The sequence below is a fragment of the Stomoxys calcitrans genome, chromosome 3 (assembly GCF_963082655.1).
Source record: "Stomoxys calcitrans chromosome 3, idStoCalc2.1, whole genome shotgun sequence".
Lineage (NCBI taxonomy): Eukaryota > Metazoa > Arthropoda > Insecta > Diptera > Muscidae > Stomoxys > Stomoxys calcitrans.
Genome location: NC_081554.1, coordinates 113,861,253 through 113,873,035, shown reverse-complemented (window position 1 = coordinate 113,873,035; position 11,783 = coordinate 113,861,253). Strand labels below are relative to the sequence as shown.

The 11,783-nt window shown below is 42.1% G+C and overlaps 1 protein-coding gene across 14 annotated transcripts in view; it reads right to left on the bottom strand.

Annotated features, from left to right (window-relative positions):
- Window positions 1–11,783, bottom strand: part of LOC106081144 (solute carrier organic anion transporter family member 5A1) — a 147,526-nt gene that overhangs the window by 8,786 nt on the left and 126,957 nt on the right. For all 14 annotated transcript variants that reach the window (XM_013242904.2, XM_059365310.1, XM_059365309.1 and 11 more), the window contains 2 exons: window positions 226–377; window positions 26–149 (listed from right to left, as the gene is read on the bottom strand). In XM_013242904.2, the coding sequence (XP_013098358.1) occupies window positions 26–149; window positions 226–377 (276 nt within the window). The remainder of the gene's footprint in view (window positions 1–25; window positions 150–225; window positions 378–11,783) is intronic.

Genomic DNA, 11,783 nt, shown 5'->3' with positions numbered 1-11,783 from the left:
TTATGAAAACTCGCATTCTGCTTACCCATACTCCAATTGTACTGTACGTGAATTATTACGTGAGTGGCGATAAGAATCGGATTTTAAAGCCAGTTCGCTATTATCGTAGTTAAGGTTAGAGTCATTCGCTGCCACCTTTTCTTCAAAAACTTTAGGGCAGAAGAAAATTAAAGAGAAACAATAGACATCATAATGATTTTTGTTGCAGAAATTTGAAATACGTACGTTTATCTAGGCTTATGATGGATCCTATTACTGGATCTCCAGGATTAAGTGGTTTGGCCTTATCCAACTGCTTGCGACGTCTTACCAGCCACCAGTCGATAATGAATATAACCAAGGCTACAATTTTGACAGTTGCACAGAGTCCAACGTACCTAAAAGCAAACAAAGCAGACACAACATATCAATTATTGCAGGTATTCGTTACAGGAATGGCACGGGATAGCTGTGAGCACCACACAGGCTGGAAGATTGAGGTCCGATCTGTGTGGTGTAGGTCGTTGGGAATTGCTATATCGCTTCAGATTTGGATATAGCCCCCCATATAAACAGATCCCCAGTTTTGACTTCTTGAACTCCTAGACGCCCCAATTTTCATCCGATTTGGGTGAAATTCGGCACAACGTTATGACTTTCAATATTTGTGATAACTATGCCCCTTTTCGTTCTACAAACTGATATAGTCCCCATATTTACAATTGGAGTATATGAAATATTGTATATTACAATAAAATATGGCCAATATTAAACTGTTCAATGTGAACACAAAGCATCAACAAGCAGCTCTCTCCATCGAGCTCTATCGTTAGCTTGATTCGGGCGTCCCCTCCCTCGCTGTCCTTGCGGATTCCAGGCTAGGACATTTCTCGCTATATCATCGCGCGGTCGGCGTAAGATATGAACCCACCGAGTCCATTTTCTCTTCCGGATTTCTACATCGACAGGTGAAGTGTTTGTTCTTTGTTGCAATTCTTAATTTGAAATACGGTTTGGCCAAAAAATTCGAAGCATTTGCGGTAGGCAGCGATTTATGAAAACTTGGATTTTAGGGTAGTCACTTATGTCAAGCTCCAAGTTGTACAACCATATCATAAAATAGATTTCGCACTACTGTCGAAGATCCAGACTTTTGTATTATGTGAGATGTCACTGTATCTCCAAATTTATTGAGTGTAAGAAAGACGCTTCTAGCCTTGCGCAAGGAAACATATATCTTCGGCGTAGTCGATGTCTCCGAGGAAGTCTTTAATACTCCTGAGTATGGCATAGGGTACCTCAGCATTGGTTGCCTTTAATACGGAGTCTAATAAAATTAAAAATAGCGTCGGTGACCTGCTTCACTCCTTCGTGGGTACTGAAAGGTCGGCTCTCTTTTCCATTGAAACGGACTGAAACTTCAGTATTCCTATACAGCTCCCTAACTAGTGTCGCAATTTATTCAAGGATGCCTTTATTCAACAGCGTGTTGCGCATTGAACTTCGCGAAACTGTGTCAAAAGCCCGGTCGAAGTCGATGAATAAGAGGTATAGGTGTGTATTAAGTTCTGCAGGCTATTCAATGATTATGAGCAGAGAGGTAATGTGGTCGGCACAAGAATCTCCTGACCGAAAATCTGTCTGTTCCTTCCTCAAAATGCTGCCAAGAGCAGTTGAAATACGATGCAGAAGAAGATTTGCCATCGCTTTATTTATTTCTTTTAGCAATGTTGGAATCCTTCATCGACAAGAGCTGCCGCCCCATTGTCCCAGTTTACGTGTTCGTCCTTTTTTCCTTCATGGGAGAGGCACATCCCGAAGTGCCTTCTCCGCACGCTTCTGGTCCATGCCTGTTCGTTTAATCAGAACCGCCTCCATCATCGATCGGTATCGGTGCATGGAGTGGGTACATTTCCGATCTTGCTCTGGCCTCACTTCACTACGGGAGTATAGTCATACTGGATATGTCGCAAGGTGCTGTGCGAACATAGCCAGCAGTGGGTCACAAGCGTCGTCGTCGTCGCCTTCTGCGTCCTCGTCGTCGGACTATGTGACCCCCCGCGACTTCTCCGGTACGGCAAAATACGCAACGGCAGCATCCCAGCCCAAATATTGCCAGGCCAGTGCCAAGAAATGTATCATTTTTGCAACTAATGTACAACGGTCTCCGTGGCAAGATCGATGAGATTGTGGATTTTATGAGTCGGAAGAGCATATTGGTCGCCGCGATCCAGGAGACAAAGCTGACCAACACTTGCAGCTTGCACAGTTGTCACGGATACAATGTGCTACGTAAGGATCGCTCAAGGAATGGAGGTGGTGATTGGAGAAGAAGAAGAAGAAATTGACCTCCCCCGGCAAACCAGAGTAGTTCTGGCTCAATAACGTTCCGGCAGATGCAGCCGCCTCAACTCCTACAGAGGAAGGATTGATGCCGACGTGCAAGATTTATGTCCCGATTATAACCAGGGACCGCACGATACATATGTCATATGTTTAACTGCCCGGCCAGACCCACTCGACTCAGACCCAGATCCCTATGGACGCACCCCAACTTAGTCGCAGAGTTCCTGGGTCTTGACACTCAACAGAATCAAGCAGACGAAAGATAGAACACAATAAACTGCTACAACAACAACATCATTAGTTACATAAGACTTTAAATATAAACATAAATTCGAACAAGTTTGCAAAACAGAAACATCTCAGTTTACTTAAATGAGCTAACGTTATTCTAGCATAGTAAAGTAAACCCATTTAAGGGTGTGAGAACAAAAAAAAATGATTACAGTTCACTAGGTTTGACTCAATAGAATATGGATGAGAAAAGATAGTGAACGAAGTATCTGAATAAAAAAAAATAAATAAAAATGTGGTCAAAAGAAACTGGCGCTCATAATAATAAATAAATCAAATAAAGATGCAGTAGAAAAATCCGAAAAAGCTTTAAACAAATATAATTACACGGTCCGAAGATGCAGCAATAATGTGGCTGGAGCTATTAAACACTCTGAGAGTGCTAGGAAGCATATTAAACAACCTGGCTATTCTAACTACGAAGGACTCCATCATATATAACCCACCAACCACTTGCAGCAGAAGTTGATTGGCACAAGTTGAATGACAAAAGCGAAAGCAATCAGAAAAAAAAATTGGAGACTGGTACTTATAAACTTTATAAAACACTACCAGACCCGGGCCCGCTCCGCTGCGCCTTCTTTTACTTTATATGGAACAAAAATTTCCTTGGAATATTTATTTTAGACAATTACAGAAGTGAAATACCATGCTACGGAAATAGTATATCGCTTGACTAATTGTTTAACAATATAAGTGCCTTTGTCCGAATCCCATATGATCTTTATTGTTAGACGAATTTTAGTTTGGATGTAAGGTGTACAGCATTCTTAAAATACTTTATTTCAGCCCGCTACTCTCATGATATCTTATTTAGGGGTGTTTTCGGGGGTAAGGTGGTCCCCCAGGCACTAGGCCTTGAAAAAATATCAGCATCATGCTCTGCTTTCAAAAACCATTTATTTAAACCCTTATATTGCCATTGGTTTAGGGGAGTTTACACGATGAGGCGTCCTCCAAACACAGGGCCCAAAATAGGTTATCAAATTCGTTTTCTAATCTTAAGTACCACATATTGGCATGGTCGAAAAATTTTTACCCTTTGGGGGGTGTTTTGGGGAAGGGGTGATGCCGTAAATTTGGATATCAAATTCGTATTCTACTCCCAAATACCTTTATTTGAGCCCCATTTTGCCATGGTCACTAAAAAATTGCTGCTTGTGGGGTATTTTGGGAAAGGGGTTCACCCCCAGAAAATTGGCTCCGAAAGTGGGTATCAATTTTTGCTCTGCCTCCCAAATACCTTTCATTTAAGCCCCACATTGACATGGTCGGTAAATATGCCCGATTTAGGGGTGTTTTGGGGATTGGGGTGGTCCCCCAAACACTAAGCCCGGAAAATATATCAGCAACGTGCTCTATTCTCATATATCTATATATCATTTATTTAAACCCCATATTGCCATTGGCCTCAAAATTGGATATCAAATTCGTTTTTAAATGTCATTTAAACTCCTTATTGCAAAAGTCAGCAAATATGTCCGGTTTGGGGTATTGGCCCTAAAAACTATAAATATTTACTTCCACTCTCTTTACGACCCAAATTGTCTTGGTGAGTAAATACGTTCTATTTGGGGGTTGTTATGGTTGTGGGACGTCCCCTAGACAGTTGGGCCCTAATGTTGATATCAGATACGTGGTCTACTCCCAAATACCTTTAATTTGAGCCCCATATTTCTATAGTCAGCAAACATGACCGGCTTGGGGGGTGTTTTGGGGGATGGGCGGCCACTCAGTGAATTGGCCTTAAAAATATATATCGGATTCGTGTTCCACTCTAAAAACCCTCTTATTTGAGCCTCATATTGCAAAAGTCAGCAAATATTTACTATTTGGGTGGTGTTGTGGGGACACTTTTCCCAAATATTGATATCGGATTCGTGCTTTACTCCCAAAGACCTTTCATTTGAGCCCCATATTGCTATGGTCGTAAAATTGTCCCCTTTGTGAGATGTTTTTGGGGAGAGGCGGCCCCAGCACTTGGTCCCATTTATTTAAGCCCCATATTCCCATGGTCAGTAAATAAGTCCTCTTTGGGGCTGTTTTGGGAAAGGGGTGAACCCCCAGAAACATGGCCCCACTTTTGGATATCAAATTCGTATTCTACTTGCAAATACCTTTCATTTGAGTCCCATATTGCCATGGTCGGCAAATATGTCCGATTTAGGGGTGTTTTGGGGGTTGGGGTGGTCCCCCAAAACTTGGTTCGACAATTGGATATCAGATACGTTTTCTTATCCTAAATACCTTTCATTTGAGTCCCATATTGTCGTGATTGGTCTAAATATATGTTTGGTAGGTTTTAGGGTGGGGCGGTCCCCTTAGGTACCCCATCCGAAATTTGGATACCAATTTTTTATTCTCATGTAGTACCCTAACTATATGAGAGCACACAAACTTTCGCTTAAATCGCACCACCCATCTCCGAGATCTGGCGTTTCTGAAAATCAGGGTAAGGGGGCCCCCCTTCAGATATAAAAAAATGTAGTACCCTATTTTCACCACGAGATCATTATGCACCATCTGTGAAAACTTCAAGAAAATCGGTTCAGCCGTTTCTAAGTCTATAAGGAACACACAAACATACAAACAAACAAACCTACAAACAAACACAAATTGAACAAACACAAGATTATAATGAAGGTTAATTGGGTAGCCCATCATAAAAAGGTGGTCAGTTTGACCTGTTGTGTAAAGTAAATGTTGTGAAAAAAGTGAAACATGTGATAGCGCCAATACGGCGCTGTTGTATCCGCTAATTCATGTTATCACTATGGCGTGAGAATGAGGTCTATTCGGGGATTGCTCACACTCCTCCACGCATTTCGACCTCACGGTACTAGAGCCCACGGCCTTGAGGGCCGCCATATACACATACTGACTTCGACCCGTCGCCCGATGATTATAAACACCACATCAGTTGAAACTCTGAGCTCCAATTTGTTTGTCGTCATTACGAGAAGCTCAGCTGAGAGCTACTGGGCGAGTCCACAGGTTGCGATTAGTGAAAGGCTTTGTATACGGAAGTCGCGGATAATCAGCGGTATAACCAATGGCTATAACGTTCCCGCGGCTATCGGTGACCGGAAGGAGCTTGAAGAGAATCGCTTCCTCCTCATACAAAGGTGGCTACAACATCATCAACAACAACCGATTTCGAAAACTGTAAATCCCTTCCCAGAATATCTTTTGCGTCTATCGTTATGGCACATTGCTCTCCCTGAAATATTGTGTGTGTCGCAGTATAGTCCCAATCCAGACCTGTCTCCTGAAACCCTCCTCAGTCTGCCCACCGCATCCATAGTGTCCAGAAGAGAAACTTGACCGTATTCTGTCTCCCCGTGCCACTCAGGGCGGTGACTGTCGACCCTTTAAGTCTTTTGTTAAAAAAATTGTTTTGTTTGAAATGTCAAATGCTACGTTTGGTAATAAACACAATTGCCTCTTTACATTTGCACTTTCGTTCTACATTTACACCACATTAACGAGAGCATAACCAGGCCTTTAGGTGTTTTGTTTTGGCTTGTGAATACACATTCAAAAGATTACCGAACGTTTGTCGACCGTAATCGGAAAGTAGAATTCAGTAAAAACAAAATTTTACGTTCTCTTTTCATGTCAGCTGACAAAATTTGAAGTTTGAACAAATTTCAAAATCAAAAATGTACATTTAGAAAACTGCTTTTCTCCTATTCTATGATTCCTTTGTGGATTCTATCACCATATATTGTTTATAGTTTAGGTTGAATGGATAGCCCATCATGAAGAGGTGAGTTCACTCGGTTGCCAGCCTGACCTGGGATGAAAAGAAAATAAAAAATATGTGCTAAAAAGAAATTACATGGACTAGCTCAGACGGCGCCGTCGTATACGCTAATCCACTATGTCGCAAAACAGAAGTCTATTCACGAAGTCCACACATTGCGCCAAGAACTTCCCTCCATTCCCAGAATTTCCTTTGCGACCATCGTTTTGGCACAGAGCTCTGCCCGAAAGAACATACGTTGGTAGTCTCATAGACTTGCCAATATTTTGTGGGTCGGAGTATGGCCTCAATCCTGTCCCTGTCTCCATCTTGGAGCAATCTAAAAAGACCGAAGTATCATTCTCTTCATATACAAGATTCGCTTTTCATTCTTCCCTCCCGGGAAAACGAATCCTGAAAACACCCCACCCTTGAGGCGAACCCCTTATATACAGGATTCGCTTCTCATTCCTCCCTCCCGGAAAAACGAATCCTGAAAACACCCCACTTGAGGCATTCCCCTTATCAACGAAGTCCACGCACTGTCACGCAGCATATATTCACAGTTGGACCCCCCCGTGCGGTTCAGGACGGTGACTTTCGACTCATCTCCTCGTTATTAAATGCTCTCTCAATATTCAGGAAAGCCACCATCACATACTCCTTCAGTTGGAGAGACGTCTCGGCTTCTCGCACCACTTCTTTGTCATCTCCGACCTGCCCTTGAGGTATGCCTTAAGTTTTCCGACGTAGACCCTGCCTCACATTCAAGTCTTTTTTTTTTTTGTTTTGTTAAAAAAAATTTCGTTTGTAATGTCAAATGCTACGTTTTTTTAATAAGCATATTTGGCTCTTTACATCTACGATACATTTATTCTACATTTACGAGAGCATAACCTGGTCTTTAACATTGGCATACTGATTCCTACTAGGTAGATAGGAGTACAACAATTCACACGCACTGTTATCCAATCTAGGAGAATTCAATAATTTAACAATAAGCTTGAAATAGTCCACCCTATCAAATGCTTTCTCAAGGTCCAACGTAATAAGTACACATAATTGATGATTGGATAGACATGATCTTACTGTATCTGTTAGTCCCAACAGAACATGAGAACATGTACTTCTGCAGCAGCGAAAACCACATTGAAATTTCAGAGCATGCTCAAAAACTTTAGATAGGACAAAAAGTGACAATGGACCTAAAAATGGCAGACGTACTCTCACTACATTTCTTTCTGATAGGGTTTATTTTGGCTATCTTCCAGTCAGCAGGAAAAGTGGGCTTTGTCATTAAACTATTAACAATATGCAACAAGAAGTTAGATACATAAGGGAGGGAAATGATCTATATAGCTCTGAAAGAGATGTGGCACTGAAACCAAACCCAGAATCGCTGTCCGTGGTACTAAGAAAATGGTGAACATCTCTAGTGACATCGACTTGACTGTCAAGAAAATTCAGATTCATAGCATTTACAACCTCTGCTAAAGGTGTATCTGGATCTTTCATTACACTAGAGCTACTTCCAATAAGCCCATTATTTCCAATAATTTTCCATAGGGCCTTAGGATTTTCGCAGGTACTAATGTGTACATTGCGCTTCGCATTTGTTTTACACAGTTTACACAAGATACGCCAATTACTCTCTTTCCAGAGTTGTATGACCTATAATGCTATATGGTGTTGTGTTCTGGTGGACGGCACCTGAAAAATCCACCTACTGCTCAATACTTAATCGGATCCAAAGGATGGCTTGATTGTGCATCACAGCCGCACTGAGGACGACACCATCTGATGCACTGAATGCCTCTGGACATTGTGGCTACCCAAATTGCAGCGACCACTTCTATATCTTCTCAGACTGCCTGGCAGCCATGAAATCCCTAGAGAACGTATTTCTGAACACAAAAACCGCCCTCGACTGTCGCAGATCCCTCAGCAAGATGGCTAAACAGTTCAAAATTCACCGGTTTTGGGTGCCTGGCCTCTAGCGACATCTTAGCTGAGTTTTCAGGACCAGGCCCGAAGGGCAACGAATGATAGATGGTCACAAAGAGGGGGCTGTGAGCATTCCAAAACTATGAGGCCTAATATAGACTCGAAGAGGTCTACTGCTTTGCTGTCATTGGCTAGAACAGACGTCTCAGTCATTGTGTCCGTCATGACAGGTCACTGTCTAATCGGAAAACATGCTGACAGGCTGAAGGTTGCCAGCAACGATTTTTGCAGAAGCTGTGAGGACATCGAAGAAGAAGAGACTGTCCCGCACTAGCAGTTAAAAGGAGTTCCATTTAGTTTCTCATTTCTTTGAAAGCCTCTCTGATTAAGCGGATGTGAACATTAGCAAGTTGTTAGGCTTTTTAAAGCGATCTGGATGGATCTGAAATCACGGCCTCAAACGCATTGAAATTGCCATCAGGTAAGTACACGACACCTACCAACAATTTTTCTCTTTGAGCTTTCACCTCAACAGTTTTGTTAGGAAAAATTTCCGAGATATATAAACAGACCCCTCCCCTTCTTCGCTTAGGTCAGTCGCTTCTGCAGATAGAGTAATTAAATAGTTGTAGGTTTAAGCCACGTCCATAAATACCAATAAGATCCATAGAACTATTTTCAACTATATTTCTAATTTGGAAGACTTAGGGAAAATATTGCGCTGCACGAAGTTGTGCATAAAATAAAAGAAACCTTCGATGCCAAGACGTACACATTGGCGGTTGTATGGACATCGAGAGGGCGTTTAATAATTTGCGGACCGACACATTGATCCAATCATTAGGCCAGTACCGGGTCCTTAGAGACTGGATAAACCATATTCTAAGGAACAGGTGGATAAATTGCGGGTCCCATGACACAAATATAGGGGAGTTGTCGCCATTCCTTTGGGTGACCACCATTTATGACCTATTACGGATGCTGACTGAGAAGGGATTTGAACCCGTCTTCTATGCAGACGATGGTACAATACTCCTTAGGGGTAAGGATCCGAACCAGCTATGCAGAAGGGCCAAAAAGGTCTTGCATATGAATGTTAACCCAGGGAAGACTGAAATATGCCTGTTCACGAGGAAGACGAAGGTGAGCCAATTTGACACGCCACGTAAAATGATTTCGATAACTGACAAGGTCAAGTACTTAGGAGTAATCTTGGATAGGAAACCTAATTGGGAGTGTCACATTCTGGAGCATACTGAGAAGGCTCACAGATGTCGGACACTATGTAGACGGGCCGTAGGCACGAAATGGGGCCTGAATCCGAGGATAGCCCACTAGCTCTACAGCAGCGTGATTAAACCAATACTTACTTACGCATCAGTAGTTTAAGATTAAGGGAAGGGTAGAGGTTTCCCATCGGATACCATGTTACAAGGATGATATAGCTAGAGAACAGAGTGGGCCTGGGGCTCTACATTGAGAATCTAGGGACTGAGATCTGTTATAGACGACCTGAACGTAATAGGGTCCTGCGGGCGGATTTCCGGGCGATCACGGAATGCCTGAGATTTTGTGGTGTTAACGCGAGGACGTCGAGTATAAAAATCTTTACGGACAGTAAAATGGCCATGAGGCAATAATAACGAACAGTCTTGCAGTGTAAGAAGGAGATTAACGCCTTCTGTGAGGATGGCAAAATCCGCAGCATTTGGGTGCCGGGCCATAACGGAGTATGGGGCAACGAAAGGGCCGACGATTTGGCGGTGAAGGCCAGTGGACTGCCGTCAATAAACTTGGTTAACCCGAAGCCTTTCGAGTCGACGCAGTCAGAGTTAAGGGCGTGGGCATGTGACACTGTAGAACAGCGAAACAGCCAGTTGGACGGCGAAAATCCTATGTCCGAATCGTAAGAGTAAGAAGGAGGTCAGTATAGCTTTTGGTATCATAACGGGGCACATAGAACTACGAGCTCACTTATGCAAAATCGGTGCGACAAGTGATAGCATGTGTTGCCCGGCTTCCGCCGCTAAAAGACACAGGCATTTAGGTGGGGACACAATACCAGATACGAAATAACTAAGGGGAGTGGTATTGAAAACAATTTAGGATTTTGGAAGTAGCACGGAATTCTTAATTTAAAATCTTCTTTTTCGAGTTTACTTCTTAGAATATAGAGCGCACAACAAGCCGTTTACTGGCTTAGGTGTATGTCCATAGTGGCATGGAGTGGACCCTCTTTTCAACCTAACCTGATCTTGGCAAATATTAAAACTTTGAGCATCAAAATGCAGAACATTCAAATTTTTACAAAACCCAGACAATTGTAAGCGAAAAAAAATGATTATCATGAATGATTGGGCCAATATTGATTATATTAATTTTGAAGAAAAAAAAGAACAATAAAATCAATTTACTAAAAACGAGAATAGTAGTAACAACAATAAAACAGGTTATCACAAAAATAGCCCATAAATAGTTAAATATGAAATATCTTATATATAAAATAAACCTTCAGTTATATACCTACTCCCGAAAGACTACTCGAAGCATTTGAACTTCGCGATAGGGCATCAAAGTTATTGCAAGCAATATCAGGAAGAGCTGCACACTCCCGAAGATCCTTTACAACCCGTGCACCATTCGCAAGGTCCAATATTATGTCAGTGTTATCATCGTTAATTAGCTTTTTCTGCTTTTTTAGTTTACGACCTAAAAGAATAATGGCCTAAAAGAATAATGGCTTGGTGTAAGTGGTCGTTTAAGTACACATTTTTTCTAACGTTTCACCCGTTGCTGTTGTTGTAGCAGTGTGTTATACACTGAGGCGGCAGCCCTTGCCGATGGAGAAATCCATCGGGTCAATGCGGTGCGTACAACCGGCTGCCATGGGATCGTTTCACCCGTAATATGACAAAGCATTAAATGATTTCCACTCTGATAATTTGCCATTATACACTCCCTTATGTATACCGAGTTGAACTTTACTGGCAGTAGATTTGCCTTTAGCCATATAAAGCAATGTTGGATATCGGCTGGGGTAAGGTGAATGTTAAAAAGCCAAGCGATCCGTTTAGCTGGTAAACCGGTTAAAACAATATTGGGCCGATTTAATCTTCTGCGCTGAATATCATTTTCCTTTTCCAACTCTTGGATTTTTTTCACATACATAGACTCATACTGCTTTGATACTGCAAAGCAATTGTTGACGTCATCTTGCATTTGATTTATTTTTGAGTTAAACTCTGTGATATTAACAGCTTGCTTGCGTGCAACAGCACTCCTACAACCTTCCACTGCTCACCGGAAAGGAAGTAGCCAACTTGACATCGGAGATCAAACACACAGTATTTTTAGTTGTTTGTGAGTTGCAGAATGGTGCGTATCAAAGGCGGCAAATGCAGTATTCTTCTTATCACGGGACTTTGCTTATTTCTTTATTATTAGCGCATAGGGTTCAAAACAACTCCATATGCGTTTT